The following is a 19,346-nucleotide window of genomic DNA, read 5'->3' as shown; positions in this document are numbered from 1 at the left end:
ATTAATAAAAGTATGTCAGAGCCCATACTAGAAGCCTTAGTCAAAAGCAGTCTCTGTCCTTTTTTTGTCAAAGGGCCCATGTCACCTCATAATCACTGCATGCCTGGTCGTGCCAAATGCCATGGCACAATGTTTCGGCTAACCTGTCATGGCTTCAACAATCCTTGGAAGCAACAGTAGCTTAGGCCTTCTGTAAGTCTTAATAATGAGTCTTTGTTTCGGTTCCTGATGGCAGTTTTGTCCTCACCAGTTCTCTGCCCTGTAAGCCAGGGCATCCTCTTTAGTATAAAAGAACTTTGACAAGAGCATCAAGTCTGTTGGTGTGAGTCAGGCAGAGATAGCAGATAGTAGAAGCACCAGAGGCCCAAACTTTATTAGCAACAAAATAACTACAAGAGTTTGGGCTTTACAACAACCTACATAAAATGGCAGAACAATGGTGAGAGGTGATGTTCGCTGCAATGCGAAGAGGAGATGATACGACGCGGAAATCAGTCTTCAAATACACCAACTCCAATAACACCAAGGGTGAGTCTTTAAAATGGCAATCTCAGTATTATTTCCTGACAGTAGAAGGGAATATGATCAGACGTATGTAGGCAGACATCATGCATTAGATATGATGACCTTAACAGAAATTTTACGGAAGAAACCATCAAATTCAGCCATGCCAGCACATTTGTAAGGATGGCTCCTTGTGATTGGCGCATGTAATAATGAAACTCAAAAGGTTTGTAGGTTAGCAAACTATTACGTTTTGTGGGCCTCAAACTCTTCAACAGTGACAAAGTAATGGGACAGGCATAGGCATGCTTCAAAGTTTTGGTCTCTTCACCTTAATGCTATCTCTTAGTGCATTTTGCTACATGGGACGACAGGTTAGAAATGCATCAGAGGAAGATTTCTGGGAAGACTGCTCATTTGGAATGGCTATTTGGTGAGATCACACACCAGTACAAGACCACATCCGTATTGTTTTTTTATTTCTCAATTCCAGATCGCTTTGAGGGACCCAACTTCCACATTGCCCCTCGATGGGTCTACAATCTCTCAACATTGTGGATGTGCTTTGTGGTCGTCCCCTCAGTCTTCACCAATGGCCTGGTGCTGGTGGCCACCCCAAATTCAAGAATCTCCGCCACCCGCTTAACTGAACCTCGCTGTTGGAGAGACTCTTTTGGCCAGCACCATCAGTGTCATCAACCAGATATTTGACCACTTTATCCTGGGACACCCCATGTGTGTTTTTGAGGGCTACACTGTCTCTGTATGTGGCAAGTTATTTTAAGCTCAGAGCCATTGTCACTGACAATGCGCAGGCACGTAAATTCAGGTCAAGTCATTTTTATTTGTATAGCGCTTTTCACAACTCACATAATTTCAAAGCAGCTTTACAGCAAATCATGCATTAACAAAAAATGAAACTGTAATATCTATAAAGTCTTAGAGTGATCATTGGGTAGTTTGATTAAATATGATTGTAAATTGTGTATAAACATTAAATAATAATTGTATTTAGAACCCCTGTGAGCAAGCTGAAGGCGACTGTGGCAAGGAACACAAAACTCTATAGGATGTTGGTTAATGGAGAAAAATAACCTTGGGAGAAACCATACTCACTGTGGGGGCCAGTTCCCCTCTGGCTAAACAACATGAAGATAATGCCAATATTAGTTATTTGTTTGCAGTGCAAGTCATGGTTTAACATTTGTAAATTAAGAAAGCGTTAAGGTCCAGTGTTTAAAAAAAATAAAAAAAATAAAATAAAAAAAAAATATATATATATATATATATTTGGTGGGGTCCATCCTAAGTCCAAAGTTCAGGCAGTGGCATATGAAGTATCCAATGTCTTACAGTTGGAGTTGGCATCAGTTCATCCTCTGAAGTAAAAAGACTGAAGTGATGTCTGGCTAGCACTGGCTGTAGTTTGTCATCATCACTCAGTGACACCTAGCAGTGGAGTCCGACACCAAGCAGGAACGAAGCTGGATCTGGCCGGCTCAGGTAACCTCGGGATATGAATCATGATAAATATTTCTGGTTCCAGCAGACATAACTAAAGCAGCCTAATTGTGAGTTGTTGGATAAATTAGGTGTATGCCTGGCTAAATAGATGAGTCTTTAGTCTAGACTTAAACTGAGTCAGTGTGTCTGCGTCCCGAACAGTGTTAGGGAGACTATTCCATAGTTTAGGAGCCAAATACGAAAAGTGAATCTCCTTTTGTGGATTAATAGCATTAATAACAATTGCAGATAAATAATTTGGAAAAACGGTTTTAGAACTTTACAAATCCTTTCATCTAACAACACAATCAACAGGTATTGCTGGTCTGTGGTCTTTGACTGTCATCTCATGGGAGAGATGGGTGGTTGTCTGCAAACCATTTGGTAATGTAAAGTTTGATGCTAAATGAGCAATCGGTGGAATCGTTTTCTCCTGGGTTTGGTCTGCTTTTTGGTATGCACCTCCCATCTTTAGCTGGAGCAGGTAAAATGGACATACAGACCCTCAATTCCAACAATAAGGACACTTGACTGCTATTTTATTAAAGGAATAGTTCACCCAAAAATGAAAATTCCAAACCCGTATGTGGAGGTGAGGGCGTGGTCGAGCATCCCTCTGGGGAGGGAGAAAGCAGTAAGGACATCCACCTGAGATGAATTCTGACTAATTACCATCTCTATGTTCACAGTGAGAGTCAGGGGAGATAAAAAGATGGCCAGTTCACAGAGAGAGAGACAGACAGACAGACCATTGTCTTTGTGTCTGACCCCTGAGAGAGAGTGTTGTGTGAACCTGAAAAGAGAACTGTTCATTTGAGTGACGCTGAAAAGCCGTCTTATGTTTTGAGTGAAGCCGTACAGCGATTGCTGGTTATTTGTGAATAAAACAGACTTACATGAAATGTGGAAACCGGTTCCTGCTTCCTCCTTTATCTGCCCAACCTGAACCATTGTTCCACCGTATTACCCGTATTACCCAAATGGCAGAACACAAAAGGAAATAATTGAATGAATGTCCCGTTGGCTGAATTCAATACAATGGCAGTACATGGTAACTTGTCACGAAAACGTCAGAGGCAGGACCCAAAAGCAGAGTTAAAAAAGGGGATTTATTTATAAAAAACAAAAACCAGATAGGAAGTCAGGACCCAGACACTATACTCCAGACATGAAGCAAGACAGACCGAAGAATACAACCAAAACCGTTCACCCACACAAAGACAACACAAGACAGACATGGGACGATAATACCGTGACAGTAACTCACTTGAGTGCTTAATAGAGCACCCAAAACTGTCATTATAGTCATCATAAATCAAGTCTTCTGAAGACACATGATGACGCTGTATGATGAACAGACCATAACTTAAGTCTGAAATACAGTATGGTGGCTACATCAATAACATCAAACCTTATTGGTTCTTACGTGTCTCATGACCAAACATCTTGATGTTGTCACAAGAAACAATAAGGGTTCAAAGTTATCGCTGTAGCCACCATACTGGATTTTAGCACTGTTTATGTACTTTATTAATGGTTTAAGTTGATTTGAGAATAAACAACTAATTCAGTTACGGTCTGTCCATTATACAAAGTGATCGCACGCCTTCGGAAGTCTTGATATATGATGCACGAGTCGCATGGACTACATTTATGACACTTTTGGGTGCTTTGTAAAGCATTACAAAGAGATACCATGCACTGCCATTGTGTTGGATTCAGCAAACGGGACATTTCCTTTTGTGTCCCGCAGAAGTAAGAAAGTCGAATGGGTATGGAATGACTTAAGGGAGAGTAAATAATGACAGAATTCTACTTTTTAAACTGTACTAAAGCAGTTCTTCCAATTCAAGTATGAATGTGGACAGCAGGGAAGCATATATTTGAATCCATTATTTTCTCACAGGTTTTGGCCTCACACCTCCTGCGGCCCTGATGTCTTTAGCGGAAACGAGGACCCTGTTGTCATGCCCTACATGGTTGTGCTGATGATCACCTGCTGCATCATCCCCCCGGCCATTAGCATTCTGTGCTACATTGCTGTGTGGCTGGCAATCCGCTCAGTAAGTTGTCTCATGGGTCCTGCATGTAAGGTTCTCACGTTTTCTAAAAAGGCACTTAGCACCTGCATTGCATCATTCTCCAACAGGTCGCTCAGCAGCAGAAGGATTCCGAGTCTACACAGAAAGCTGAGAAAGTAGTGTCCAGAATGGTCATTGTCATGATCCTGGGCTATTGTGTTTTCTGGGGTCCTTACACCTTCTCTGTCTGCTTCGCAGCTGCAAACCCAGGCTAAGCCTTCCACCCACTGGCAGCAGCTCTTCCTGTTTCGCTAAGAGTGCCACCATCTACAACCCCATTATCTATGTCTTCATGAACTGACAGGTGAGTCTGTGCTGTTTAACCTTGTGCACATTAAGAAATCTTCTTAACGTAAACTTTCTTTTGCAGTTCTGTGTATGCATCATGCAGCTCTTTGGAAAGAAGTTGGATGATGGTTCTGAGGTGTGAAGTGAGAAGTGTCCTCTGGGGCACCTGCATTAGCCTTGCATCAAATATGAGAACAAGGGTCCTGAGCCAGATCATATGGGGAAAAAATGGGACTTTTTATATTCCTTGTTTACCCTCACTATTTCTTGACAACTCTGCATCCAGTCATTTCCCCCAGAGAGATGAAAAATACCTTGTTGGATGGCAGTGTGTGTTAAAGCATCACTTTCTCAAGTTCCACACGAATGACTTGTTACTGAAATGTTACAGTTTATATGATATTACATTTTCACACAATCATTCGTCCATGGTCTGCTATCCACTAGCTATCCAGAAAGGTGTATGCCTATACATATCACTGCTTTGGGGGGAAGTGACACTCAGCATGGAAAGACCAACAGTGAAAACTAAACACCTCATTATAATACACACATTTTTTAGCTTGATGTTTAATGGTGATGTAATAATGTTTCTGTAACTTTAATTTTGTGGCCATCTTGTAAGAAAACAAAAATGATAAATAAAAAAAAGTTTGATGGATAGATGCCTGCCCATGTACAGCACGTAATATGTTTGTTTTTTTCTTTGATGAAAATAAAAATGCAGCAAAATAAGAACTCAGTGTTCTCTTCTGCATGACGTTTTCCTTGTAGAGGAATTTAAAATAGTCAAGGTATAATCTCTTTTCAAACACTGCAAAAAATAATTTTATTATTTTTGTCTTCTTTTCTTGTAAAAATATATAAACGGCTTTAAAACAAGTTGAAATGACTCGAGAAGCAAAGTTGTGCAAGATAATAAGACTTGTTTTTACTTAAAACAAAATTTTAGCCAATTTTAAGATTTATGCATTTCAATTTCATAACACAATTCCATCAAATTGACTTGTGTAATTTTGAACAAAATTAAATCAATATAACTTATTTTTTTGTTGTCTTTTGTTAAAGATTGAATTCAATTCATTTAAATTTGATGGAATTTTGTTATGAAACTGAAATGTGTAAATCTTAAAATTATTTTGTTTTCCGACTGTATCTTTAATTACATTTATTTTTCTCACCACAGTGGCAAATTGTGCTTTCTTTTTTTAACATATATCTAACAAAATTTAGTGAGGTTTATGCTTAAAAAAAGAAGAAAAAAATCATATAGATATATTCTCTGAAAACAAGTGTTATCACTTTACAAAATATTGCTTTGCAAGTACATGTATCTTGTTTTCACTGGAAAACAAGACAAAAAAAATTATTTAGCAAATTATTTTTGTGGTGAAATTGTCCCAACATTTTCTTTTACACACCGCCAAGTGTGTATTGCCAAGTTTTATGCAATTTTGATGAAATATCTTCGACACCCAGAAATCAACTCAGTGGGAAATAACTTATATTTCAATGAGTAATACTGTGCTAGACAGGATTTAAACCTTGAACAGTCACCTACAAGTAAGAGAAGTCAATCGCAATTTCTCCATTTAAGCCTGAAGGGGCTAAGCAATTTCCATTGGAATGTGACACTAAAAGCACCTCTTATCTAAGGAAGATTAACCTCAAAATGAGGCCTTACCTTTTGACTCCAAGTGTCCTTGTTGTATCACTCACCAGTGATGTGCTTTCATCCCATATGTCTTTGTGAATGTGTGAGGTCAGGCAAAGTATGTTAAGACCCATAATTTGCATGCAGATTTGAGGGGGTGGGGGGGGCTTCCTGTTTTACGAGACATCTGTACTTCCAGCTAGCCTTAATTCGTTCCACGTCATATAGTTACAGTGTTACTCTTTGGGACGATGAGCTGGTATAAAATGTCTCTGACCCTCTCTGTCAGTTTGTTGGTTGCAATCTCAACCACAAACGGAGAAAGCAGAGACAAAGCAGGAGTCAACCACCAAGTCAGGAAGAGGAGCGTCCAGTGACAGGTACAACCAAGAACCACTTGCAAATGAGAATGGGTGACAAGGAATTTGATAATAATTGTGAATCAATGTGTCCACTTTGTGCTCTCTAAAGTTTGCAAAATGGCAGAGGAGTGGGGAAATGCAGTATTCGCTGCCAGGCGACGAGATGACACAACAAGAGAGGCGATGTTTACCTACACCAACAGCAATAACACAAAGGGTAAAAAAATAAAGTTTTCTTCAGGAACATTGTTAGACTAGACATTGGACTAGACACTATTACTTACGATATTAAACAATGTCACTTTTTAAATTGTACTATATTGCCTCTTCTGTTCACAGATCCCTTTGAGGGACCCAACTACCACATTGCCCCTCGATGGATCTACAATCTCTCAACATTGTGGATGTGCTTTGTGGTCGCCGCCTCAGTCTTCACCAATGGCCTGGTGCTGGTGGCCACCGCCAAATTCAAGAAGCTCCGCCATCCTCTCAACTGGATCTTGGTCAACCTCGCTGTGGCCGATCTTGGGGAGACCCTTTTGGCCAGCACCATCAGTGTCATCAACCAGATCTTCGGCTACTTTATCTTGGGACACCCCATGTGTGTTTTTGAGGGCTACACTGTCTCTGTATGTGGTAAGTAACTTTACGCCCAGAGCCACTGTCATTGATGAAATCTCTAGATTATTATTTCATTCTAAGTTCTCTCGTTGCAGACGCTTTCGGTCTCATTTGTCAGCATTTGTAATTTTAACAGGTATTGCCGCTCTTTGGTCTTTGACTGTCATCTCATGGGAGAGATGGGTGGTCGTCTGCAAACCATTTGGAAATGTCAAGTTTGATGGTAAATGGGCATCTGCTGGCATTATATTCTCCTGGATTTGGGCTGCTTGCTGGTGTGCACCTCCCATCTTTGGTTGGAGCCGGTAAGGATTTAAATATTGTTGCATTGCAGTAAAGTTTTCAATTATGAGTTTTTTGATTCCTTCAGGTGAAAAAAGAAAAGCTATTGGAATGCTACACTGAAATTTTTTATTTTTTTGCCAGGTAGAAAAAACATAATTTAATATGACTAAGTCAACCTAAATACATTAGGTTACATGCGACGTGACACAATGTAGACAGCATCATTTATTATAATAGTGGCACTTTATTTTACAATAGTGTTCTACATTTATGTACTATATAATTAGAACAACTACAGTAGTTGCTAGGTACCCATTTTAAGTACGTAGTATGAAGTTACCTAATATTACTCATTACTTTCTTGGGTAAGTACATTGTAAGTATACTGAAAGTACACATACTGCAAAAGTGCAACCATTTTAATAGATGCAATTTGCATTTGAAACAACGCTCACATCTGGTGTAACCAGGGTGTACAGTGGGTAAGGAATATTCCGTTGTGGTACTCTACTCTTCCCTGTAGGTACTGGCCTCATGGTCTGAAGACCTCCTGTGGACCCGATGTGTTTGGAGGAAATGAGGACCCCGGAGTCAAGTCCTACATGATTGTACTTATGGTCACCTGCTGCTTCCTCCCTCTAGCCATCATCATTCTCTGCTACATTGCCGTGTGGCTAGCCATCCGTGCAGTAAGCTCATCTTTTGAAAAACAGAGAAATGTCTTTGTCCACTATGGAGAACTGAGCATGCTTAAATCTTCTCCAACAGGTCGCCCAGCAGCAGAAGGACTCAGAGTCTACACAGAAGGCCGAAAAGGAAGTGTCCAGAATGGTGGTTGTCATGATCATTGCTTTCTGCCTTTGCTGGGGTCCGTACACTGTCTTTGCCTGTTTTGCGGCTGCAAACCCTGGCTATGCCTTCCATCCACTGGCAGCAGCTCTTCCTGCCTATTTCGCCAAGAGCGCCACCATCTACAACCCTATTATCTATGTCTTCATGAACCGACAGGTAACATTGCATTGCATTAATTTAATTTAATCAAATGTGCTTTGCATAGATTGCTTGTTTTTTAGTTACTTGAACTAATTTTGGTAGGTTCAAGAGCTCACAGACAGAAATGGACATTTAATATTTGCTTCTGCCTTGTTTTGCAGTTCCGTGTATGCATCATGCAGCTCTTTGGAAAGACAGTTGATGATGGCTCTGAGGTGTCCACATCCAAAACAGAAGTGTCCTCTGTGGCTCCTGCATAAACCACTGCTTGTCAATTATATCCTATTTAAAAAAAAAAGAGGACAGAGAAAAGGATTTCAGAGAACTGGACTTGCAGACTTCAAGTTGTAATAATCTCAACTGTATATATTTAGCTACAAAAAAAAAAAAAAAATCCTTTGGAAAAAAAAAACAAACAGCTTTTTACTGTCCTGGGAAGTGTCGAACACCAAACTGAACACCATTTTCAAGACTTGAAGGGATTTATTTTTGCAATCTGTTCTCACCAAAATTTTTCATAAAATAACATGCAACAAGCTGTAAGTTATAATAAAATGGTCGAAAGCAGGTCACTTGAACAATGTAAAAAACCTTGCATTTATGACTAATTCTGTCATTGTCACAGAGCTTTGTATTGTAGATGTATTTGCATATGTAAAAATAACAAAAACATAAATGTTTATCTTATATTGTTTCTTTGTTTTCTGAAGAAAATAAAACATGCAGCAAAATTATATGTTGTAGTCTTGCTTTGCTTTTCAAAAAACAGTTTGTTTTTAATGGTTTTATTTATAACAGTATGAATTTTCCCTAATTAATAGATTACTTTATCTAATTGCACATGCCATGGAACCAATTAGTTGTTCATGAAATCCACTGCAGAAATTCTTTGGAAAAATTTCCGTCATTTCAACCGATTGTTATTACTTTTTCAGTTTAAAATGATAACTGCATATAAAAAGTTGAACATACATTATAAATAAAGGAATAGAACATTTGTTTTAAGGGTCTTGTAAAGGATTGATGCTTTGAAGCCAAGTAACATCTTGTAAGCTCACGTAAGCCCTCAATTCCACATCAAGTGGATAGAGGATTTCACCTAGGCTGGCCAGTAGTCACTACTTTTGCTTGGAAGCTTACATCACAGAACTCATCAGGTTAAAACATTGTTGTGAGCATTTGCGCATGTGTGAGAGCATTTGTGAAGGTGTAGAAGGGCTTCTGTATTCAGCATTGTTCTTGTGCATGTGCATTTGGTGAACTAAAAGGTGCACAGTGATAGTAAATCAGTTACTAAAACTAACCATGTGCGTGCGAGTGTGTGTTTGTGTACAGGCATGTCTATACTTGTAAGGAGCAAATAAAAAAAAAAAAATCCTCACTAATGTAGTGAAACATGATGAAAACTGACTAGTGAGCAGATTGCGTGAAGCTTAGGTTCAGGAGATAGGGGTTAAGGGTTATATTAAGGCAAATATAATTTGAATTTCTTTTAATCACTGATGTATCTGTAAAATTACATGACTGTGTCAGCATGGCTAGCAAAAAGAAAATACACAAAATTATTTACTGCCCTCAAGTTGTGCTTCATTTGAAAACTGCTCCGTTAATGTTTTCACAATCACTATTAAAAATGGCGAATTTCACCAAATGGTGAATATAGTTTGCACCCTTGGAAATTACTGTCGGTCGGTACAACCTTTCAAACATAAAACAGTGGTCAAATATCTCACATGACACCATGATGTTACTCCTGCGCCAACTTAATGACAATTCAACAGCGGTGCATAATGAACTGCAGCAGAACAGCAGAAAGGATATCAATTATTGGGGACAATCTGGCCATATCTGATTACTGGGGGGGACTTGTCAGCCCTTACATATCAGGCTGTGCTCACAAACGATACATTGATTATCCAATACTGACACTCTCCTCACAACCCCGTCAAAAACTCTCCCACCACTTGCACCCCCGTATTTTTAACACCATGTTTCATTCAAGTCAGTTTATAGAATTTGTTATATTGTATTTTGTGTAAAATATCTTTCTCAGCAAAGGATAAATGTTTACATTAATGACAAAAACAAATTAGACAATGTGCACATTTTCAACAAATTCAGTGGAGTGCCTCAGGGACATGACAAAATGCATGGTATAAGATAGAATGAAGACATTCTTTTATTATAAAGATTGTTTTAATGCAGTCATTCTTTTAATTAATTATAATTGACTTTCAACATTTTATTTCAGTGAACCATCACTTTAAAACTTTGAGGGACTGCAATATTACGGAATCCCAAGAATGACCCTTATATCTTCAGAACTGCTCCTGTCAATGGATTTCAGGCCACATAACTTGAGGCTGCTGCAGCTTTTGTGAGAGACTTTTATTTTGAAAAATTGGATGCCAGCTTCACACTAGGATTTACACGTGCAGTTATGTCCAAAGCAAGTGAGTATAAATTCTGACTTTGTTTCACTTACAGATTATTATGAAGTTCTGCTGATTGAATTGTCATTCTTATTTAATTGCTTTTGCACTGTTACAGAACAAAAACGAGCGAAACGCCTGGGGTTTTGCGGTAAAAAGGTGCGGAGTTCAGCCGAAAGGCCAACTTGATTATAATAGAAGCTGGTCACTGTCAGATTTTAAGAAATATAATTTTTATTTTGAGGAAAAGTTATATTTATAAATGTAATTACATTATAAACAGTCATTAGTAACTATATTTCAAAAATCTATTTTGTATTTTTTAAGATTGTAAATCCTTAAAATATTTGAATAGAAATGTTTGAAGAATTACATTTGCATGATGACCCTGCTACATAATTTTGTTTTATCTATCTATCTATCTATCTATCTATCTATGTTGTATTAGTGCTTTAATTAAAATGTTGCAATGAGGCTCTGTTTATTTAGTTCAGGGTGAAGGCGACTTGTTTATTTTACTTCTGCAATGTAATGTTGCATCAGAAACCAGTCTGTGACGTCATTATGTTGGCTGTTATCAGTGTTTTTCCTCTCTGAAGGCCAAGGATGGGCAGCAGTCTCAAGCAGGGAGGAAGGATCCTGGCTTGCCTAATTTGCACAACTTCAAGGAACACAGTCAGAGACAAGCTGAACTCAGAAAACAGAGGGTGATAGAGATAGATTTGATATATCTGTTGCATATCTGAGAATAACAATGTTTTTACTAAATGTCATCTGGTGAATATATAGGCTATAAAAAGCTTAATTTGGTAAATACATACAGAGCATTGTAACAGAGCCAAGTCTCTGTCCTCATGAGTCCCCACTGTATTTAGGGCTTGGGATGCTTTTTAAACAGTATGTAAGGAAATCCCATGAATTCTCGACACATGTTAACGGTTTTACTTCAAAATCTAGTCCAACTCATATATTTATAATTATTTTTTCATGCTGAGAACATTTAGTCTACAAAACTAATTTCAAGCATTTAAGCATAAGCATTTGATCATGGTTTTTAAGATAATGAGAAACATAAAAAGCAGTCAAGTGTGTCTAAACTTTTGACTTGTAGTGTATCAGTGTCCATGTTAATGTGAGATTTCTCTACACTACTTTAATTCATTTTTTCTAGATGGAGGAGCAAAAGGAGAGACAGAGGTTGTCAAGAGAGAAGGAGATGATGAAAAGGAGAAGTCTGGACAGTTTCCAGAAAGACATTCAGCTACGGCAGAGAGAGTTTGAACAGAGGGTTTGTTGTCCATGCCAACACTAGAAAAGAATTGGAATAAACAAATTTTCTTAAAAGAATAATTCACCCAAAAATGAAAATTAGCTCATCATTTACTCAACCTCATGCCATCCTAGATGTGTATGACTTACTTTCTTCTGCAGAACACAAACAAAGATTTTTAGATGAATATCTCGGCTCTGTTTGTCCACACAATGCAAGTGAATGGTGACCAGATCTCAGAAGGTCCAAAAAGCATATAAAGGCAGCATAAAAGTAATCCATACGACTCCAGTGGTTAAATCAGTCCTCTCAGAAGTGAATATGATAGGTGTGGGTGAGAAACATCAATATTTAAGTCTTTTTTTTTTTTTTTTAACTATAAGGGTGTGTTCACACTTGGCAGGTTTGGTTCGATTAAAACAAACTCTGATGCGAGTGCTCTGTTAGTGCGGTTCATTTGAACACGTGTGAACGCTGTCACCCGAACCTTGGTGTGCACCAAACAAGCGGACCGAGACCGCCTGAATAGTGGGTCTCAGTCCGCTTCCAAATGAACTCTGGTGCGGTTCGATTCATATATGAACGCAACCTGGACCAAAGATGTCTAAATGGACCAAAAACAGGAAGTAATTTGCCGAATACTGACCTCAAGCATACCTGGTTCTTCTCATCATAGGAGCTATGTTGCCCATTACAGTTCGGTACAGGCGTTGAAACCGCTGTCAGCCGTCCTTGCAGCATATCTTCGTTTGTGTGTGCAACGGAGGAATTTCTGGCGCTGTTTTGACTCCTTTACACATTTTATTAGCTCTTCGTTTGTTCTCAGCTGGTAAAAATACCACCATATATACATATATAAATATAACGAGCACATTTTGCCCAGCAGCCAGCATTGTTTTGGATGATCGGCAAGTATAAAAATATACGTCATAAAAGCTGTCCAATCAGGTTGTGACTTTTTCATGATGCCTTTGGTTTTGTATTGTTAGGTTCGGTGTTAAAAATGCCAGTGTGAACGCTAAGCGAACCAGGACTAAATGTAACATTTTCTTTGTTAGTCCAGACCAAGAGAACCGAACTACAAGGGTGAACAGACCCTTAATTTCCACCTTTGACCAGCCCCAGTGAGTAGGTGGCTGAATATGAAAGTAAAAGTGAAAGTGTAGATTTAATATCTGTTTAAGATCTGTTTCTCACCCACACCTGTCATATTGCTTGTGAAGATATTAATTTAACCACTGGAGTCTTATAGATTACTTTTATGTGCGTTTATGTACTTTTTGTAGCTTCCAAATTTCTGGCACCCATTCACTTGTATTGTATGGACCTACAGAGCTGAAATATTCTTTTGAAAATCTTAATTTGTGTTCTGCACGAAAGAAAGTCATATACATCTGGAATGGCATGAGGGTGAGTAAATGATGAGAGAATTTTTAAGAACTTATAATAACTGTTTAATTGTTTTTTCCATTGATGCAGGAACTTCAAATGCAAAACTTGGAGAAACATGTCAATTTTGAAACGGAGAACTCAAGAAAGGCGTACTGCAGAGAATTTAAAAAGGTACTGTTCCTTGTACTGACCTGTTTGGATATTTTTTTTTATCTCAGGCTTGACTTTTCAAATGTGGACCTTTTAATAATCAGTTCTTAATGAGGACTATTACTTCTTGCTGCTTTTAATATCAGGTAATAGAGGCAGCAGATGTTATATTAGAGGTTCTGGATGCGAGAGATCCGTTAGGCTGTCGCTGTCCACAGGTTGAACAAGCTGTTGTACAGAGTGGAGCCAACAAGAAAATTGTACTTGTTCTGAATAAAATTGGTAAGAAAATAGTAAATTTTTTGCCTGTCCAAAGCATACGTTCTCTGACAAAACTTCATTTTGTAGCAGACATTAAAACATTACTTTCTCTGCCTCAAGATTTGGTGTCCAAGGACATTGTGGAAAAATGGATCAAGTATCTTCGCAATGAGTTTCCTACCGTGGCTTTCAAATCCTCCACTCAGCAGCAGAACAAGAATTTGGTGAGAGATGCAGTCATGATAAATATTGTTATCGCAAGGATGCAAACTGTTCACCTTTCAGCAGAAGTGTCCTTCACTGAAGCTAATTTGCCCAAATTTTTTGGTAAAATGTTCTACATTTTGCTTATTAAAATCACTTGAAAGGGTTACTTGATAGCATAAGAAAAAGCTTTAAAGGTGTCATGCAGTGCGAAATCAAATTTTCCTTGATCTTTTGACATAAGAGGTCATAGTACTATAAAAACATACTGTAAGTTTCAGAACTCAAAATGTATTCGTTAGAGCGGTGATAACAGTCGGCACGGCAGGGAGAAACACAGGGATTATTGGAGCAACAAGTTTTAATTTTGTGCAGATTTTACAAAATGTTGTGCAGTGCCAGGTTTTGGGAAAAACAGACTCTTTGCATTTGATTCCTAATGATCCTAACATTAGGAAAGAGTGGCTGACGTTTATTTTTAATGAAGCCCAGGATTTGTGTCAGTAAGACAGCATTTGTTTGTTCACTTCATTTTACTATGGATTATTTTTCAAACAAGACAGTTCGACGCAGGCTTTGTAGAGAGACTTAAATTAAAAGTTGATGCAGTGCCAACTATATTGGGCCCGACGTTAATGTCGCAACAGACAAGTGTGAGTATCCATGTTAATCGTATTGCTTCATATTAGGGCTGAAACAATTAGTCGACATTATCGTCGACAATAAAAAATTTGTCATTGTCGAATAGTCATATGATGTCATTTAGCGTAACATGAGATCACATTAAACTCTAATGATGATGCGTGAGAGCAGCACTGCAGTTCGTGCCTGATTTAGGAGAGGAAGAATTACACATCTCACAGTCCAGATTAACTCTAAACTTTCCACACAGCTTCAGGTGATGTAGATTGAAAAGTATGAGGGAATTCTAATGCAAAAATACAAAAATAAATACAGAAGCTCTCTTGTTGTGGAGTAAGTGGAGCTGGAGCGAAACTTGCGTGTCGAGCGTCCCCCCGGCGTTACATCTTTAATGCAGTTATATTTAATGTGTTATAGCTTTATTAAAGTTCAAATAATATGGAAGCAGATCATGTAAATAACTACAAACTCCGAAACTGGCATTTCTCTGTGTGGTCAGCGCCTCTTCTATGAGTTGCACGAATGTCCTGATCTAAAGGGAGGAGATTGAAACTGCACCCGGCTGATGCACACTCCGTCGCGGGGACGCTCATCCCTCGAGTGCGCACTTGCTGCAGCTAGATTATAACGTGATGGCTTGTGATTTATTCAATCATAATCTATGTGTCACTGCGCATTTGTTATTGTGAAGAAAATTGGCAATACGTAGCTTTATTAATACGAGAGAGTTTGTTTTTTGTGAGTTAAAGATGGATTGAAGTGAACAGAAAGGTGAGAGAGGGTAGTCTTCGCCCCATTACTGCAACAATATATATATATATATATATATATATATATATATATATATATATATATATATATATAACTGCTTTAAAACAATGTACATTTGACACTATTGTTGACACTTATTTCATATGCAAAGATGTTACCCAATCATAGCAGTGGGCGTTTAAATTTAAGTCTTAAAGGGGACACGACCCGAAAATGGAGCTTTTTAATCAGAGTGCCAAAAACAGGATAGAAAATGGACAATTACTTCTAAATTATGACTATGTTTGATGAAAAAAAATCTTACATTATAAGTGGACCTCAGTGGACATTAAAATAAATAAATAAATAAATATGCATGACACCTTTAAATACATCAAACAAATTAACTGAAAATATACACCTGTAACATCTGCTATGACTTTCTCACCTTTTTCACCTCTCATGACATGAGTTTGCATCCCTGTTATCGGCCTCAGCAAATCAAATTTTACAACCGCCTTCCTCATTTTTATTATTGTCGCCTTATCTGTCGTTCACAGAAACGCAGCCGCGTGCCTGTGACCCAAGCTACACAAGAGCTTCTTGGAACCAGCGCATGTGTTGGGGCCGATTGTTTAATGAAGCTCTTAGGAAACTACTGCCGTAACCAAGATATAAAAACTGCTATAAGTGTAGGAGTGGTTGGTGAGTTTTCAAACCACTGAGCAGTAGCGAAATGGCCGCTACATTTTTTTGGTTTGGTAAATGTTACATGTCACTATTATTCCATATGATGCAAATTAGCAACAGGCACCTGGAATCACATTTCCCCGCTTGATTGTTCCAGGTTTTCCAAATGTGGGTAAAAGCAGTTTGATTAACAGCTTGAAGCGTGCTCGCACTTGTAATGTAGGAGCTACACCTGGAGTTACTAAGTATGTGTAGAGTTTTGTTTATATTACCTATATTTTTGAAAGATTTGTATACTTTCATTCAAATTGTCTACTGTCCTTCCCTCAAATCAAATTTTTTCAGGTGTTTACAGGAAGTCCATCTAGACAAACACATTAAACTTTTAGATTGCCCTGGTATTGTAATGGCAACATCAACCAGTGACGCTGCCATGATCCTTCGGAATTGTGTTAAGATCGAACAGCTAGTAGACCCAATTCCACCTGTTGAAGCCATCTTGAGGCGCTGCAATAAAAGACAGGTAACGTGTGGTAAAGTAGTTTTAGTGTAATTAAATGGCAAATTAAATGATTCCCTTGAGTTTTATTGGTTGTTATTTGATAGATTATGGAGAACTATGGGATTCCAGACTTCCAGACAGTACATGAGTTCCTAGCCGTACTTGCCCGTCGTCAAGGCAAGCTCAGGAAAGGAGGACTGCCTGACACTGACAAAGCTGCCAAGAGTGTTCTTATGGATTGGACTGGGTGAGTTTATAGTCCCGGTGACCTAAACGTCACATCGGTTTTGGGGAAGCTACTTTGAAACTAGTTTCCCAAGCTACTCATAACTTGAAGTAGTTACACTGCAGTCAACTACACTTTTATAAAAGCAGTACGCTACACTACAAGCTACTAAAAAAAGTAGCTAACCGCATTGAAACTATTTAAAGGAGGAAATATTTTTAGATTTATAACAGTCAGATGATATTATTTAGGCAGAGGCAAATAGCGACAGATGCTACCAAAAGAAGGATCTTTGCACTGAGTGCAAATAGTGTTAGATGCTGTATGCACATAAGTGCAAATAGTGGCAAATAGTCGCTGTCCTTTTCTACATATCGCGGCACGTTTGGCATAATGCGGAAGCCCGTTTCAGCTTATCGCTGCTCGTTCGGCCCCGTTTCGCGTTCTCCTTATGGCTAGTTCGCCCCTGCATAAACCGTCCAAAACAACCCACTCACTAAACTGAATCAGAGTTTCCAATGCTAAATAAAAGAAAATCGTTTATTTCAATTGGTTCATTTACATGAACTGTCCGAAAGAACCAGTTCACTTAAATGATTTGGTTTTCCCAGCGCTACATGAGAGAAAGAGGACAGTTTAGATGAGTGCGTTGGATCACTTCCTTACCTCCAATTCTGCGTTTGTGGTGCTGGATAGATTACTTCGGAATTGTAATCTGGTCCTGATTAAAAATTGTAATCAGAAAAGTAATCTCTTGGATTACATTTTATGGATAATCTCATTTGATTACTTTCAGATTACTTCTGACCTAACTCTTGTTCATTTGATGTCACATACATTGAAGTTGGATAGTTTTTACCATTGTGACGTAAATGAGCATTAGGCTAATTTACAATGAAAAATAATCAAAATAAGAAGAATTAGGGCAATAAATAAATTAGGAACAATTTACTGCCATTGCCTAATTAATATGTATTCATGTAATCCATTGAAACAACTAATCTGTTTGAGTATTTTAAAATGTAATGTAATCTAATTACAAGTACTCAAGTTTTTAAACTGAATATCCAATCCATATTCAAATGTAATCTGCTACTACTCAGCACTGTGTGTTTGCAATACAATGTGACAAATTCAGTGTTTCGTGACGCTACAGCGCTACTCGTTGGAAAATGTAGATTGTTACTGGAAAAGCTATGCTATTGTGAAAATGGCTGAACTACTGTCATGCTACTAGAAAATTTAAGTTAATGGTGTCGCTACTTTTCATTTACTTCTCCCCAACACTGCATCACCTTGACTTGTTGTTTAGGCTCAGAATTACGCACCAGAGAAAAAGTAAAATCTAAATGTGCTGCCCTGCAAACACTAACTAGCACAGCTGTGTTTGGCTGGTCAGAGTCTTTGGACTGTATTGCAAAGTACATTTGGAATTCCTGTTTGAACTCTTTGTCTGTTAAAGGGGTCGCATCAGCTACTTCACACATCCTCCGGAGACACACATGCTACCCACGCATGTCAGTGCTGAGATTGTAGCTGAGATGGGCAAAGCGTTTGACTGGGATGAGTTGGAGAAGGGCAATTTGGAGGCGCTTGCTGGTAACTTTGTTTATACTATCAATGGATAATCACCCAAGGCATATTAACGTATAGAAGCCACCTTTGGTGATATAATTTTCTCTACAATCTAGAATGTAGCACATCTGACTTAAAGATGGGCTTCTGCATGACTACATCTGGAATGACTCAAGGGGGTCAAGGAGAAGAACCTGCAGAACTACGAATGGACGAACCATTAGAGGTTCCTGACATTCAAGAGACAGCTGAATCAATGGATGCAGATGAGGACCCAGAGGTATGTCATTTAGGTAGTTCTTTATACCCACAGTTACGCCTACATTAGTCAGTCCAAAAAGGGTAGTTTGGGTGTTGTTGTCGATGGTAGGTTTCAAAACTCAAATCCCATTTTTCTCTTTCAATTAAGTTTGGACCAATGACGGTTGAGCTCAAAGTTCCCAAGACAAAATCCAGTAGTGCAGTTGAAGCAGCAGGCCCAAAGCCAGTGGACTTAAAAGATATCCTGGATGTTGACCCACTCCTGCAAGGACAGGCACTCCTGGCTGCCAACAAAAAGAGAAAGAAGCAGCAAAAAAGAGCTGGTAAGACCTAATCTCTACTTTAAATCACGATGCAAGTTTATAGCATCTTTTTGGGTTTTGAACAGTTTGTTTTGCATGGATTATCATTTCACACATTTTGAGGAAGGCAAACACTTCCTTAACTAGAATTTAGTATAAACACAGTGTGTTGGTCTACTTGAAACAGTGCTTTAGAACATCACCTCTTTCTTTTTTTTTCCATAGATAAGCTTGGCACCAAACTTTCAGATTCTCTCACATCGGCTTTGAATTTTTCCTTCTCTGACAGCTGATGTGATAATTAAGGGGAGTTCATCCTACCTGTGGCTAGAAATACTCCATGTTTGTATATTTTAATTAAAATGTGCAAATAAATCTTCTATTCTCTAACTTATTAG

The 19,346-nt window shown here is 38.4% G+C and overlaps 2 protein-coding genes and 1 pseudogene across 3 annotated transcripts; all 3 read left to right on the top strand.

Moving 5' to 3' along the window:
• Positions 1–425: 425 nt before the first annotated feature.
• On the top strand, positions 426–5,118 carry LOC127427742 (red-sensitive opsin-like; annotated as a pseudogene).
• A 1,220-nt stretch (positions 5,119–6,338) lies between these two features.
• LOC127427751 (red-sensitive opsin-2) lies at positions 6,339–8,920 on the top strand. Its single transcript, XM_051675542.1, has 7 exons — positions 6,339–6,410; positions 6,502–6,609; positions 6,732–7,028; positions 7,150–7,318; positions 7,822–7,987; positions 8,067–8,306; positions 8,453–8,920. Exons 2-7 carry the CDS (start codon positions 6,510–6,512, stop codon positions 8,549–8,551), a joined length of 1,071 nt encoding a protein of 356 aa, XP_051531502.1. The 5' UTR covers positions 6,339–6,410; positions 6,502–6,509; the 3' UTR covers positions 8,552–8,920.
• A 1,736-nt stretch (positions 8,921–10,656) lies between these two features.
• Positions 10,657–19,342, top strand: gnl3l (guanine nucleotide binding protein-like 3 (nucleolar)-like). Of its 2 annotated transcripts, none has more exons than XM_051675539.1 (15): positions 10,657–10,744; positions 10,842–10,882; positions 11,323–11,430; positions 11,895–12,011; positions 13,473–13,556; positions 13,682–13,817; positions 13,917–14,020; positions 15,953–16,097; positions 16,240–16,327; positions 16,428–16,605; positions 16,689–16,831; positions 18,273–18,409; positions 18,502–18,665; positions 18,795–18,969; positions 19,174–19,342. In XM_051675539.1, exons 1-15 carry the CDS (start codon positions 10,732–10,734, stop codon positions 19,239–19,241), a joined length of 1,701 nt encoding a protein of 566 aa, XP_051531499.1. In that variant the 5' UTR covers positions 10,657–10,731; the 3' UTR covers positions 19,242–19,342. The 2 variants fall into 2 exon arrangements, with proteins under 2 accessions (XP_051531499.1, XP_051531498.1); XM_051675538.1 differs by having other exon boundaries at positions 10,693–10,744; positions 11,305–11,430.
• The last annotated feature ends 4 nt before the right edge of the window (positions 19,343–19,346 follow it).

Source organism: Myxocyprinus asiaticus, chromosome 37 (assembly GCF_019703515.2).
Source record: "Myxocyprinus asiaticus isolate MX2 ecotype Aquarium Trade chromosome 37, UBuf_Myxa_2, whole genome shotgun sequence".
Classification (NCBI taxonomy): domain Eukaryota; kingdom Metazoa; phylum Chordata; class Actinopteri; order Cypriniformes; family Catostomidae; genus Myxocyprinus; species Myxocyprinus asiaticus.
This window is presented reverse-complemented; position numbering and strand designations above follow the sequence as displayed.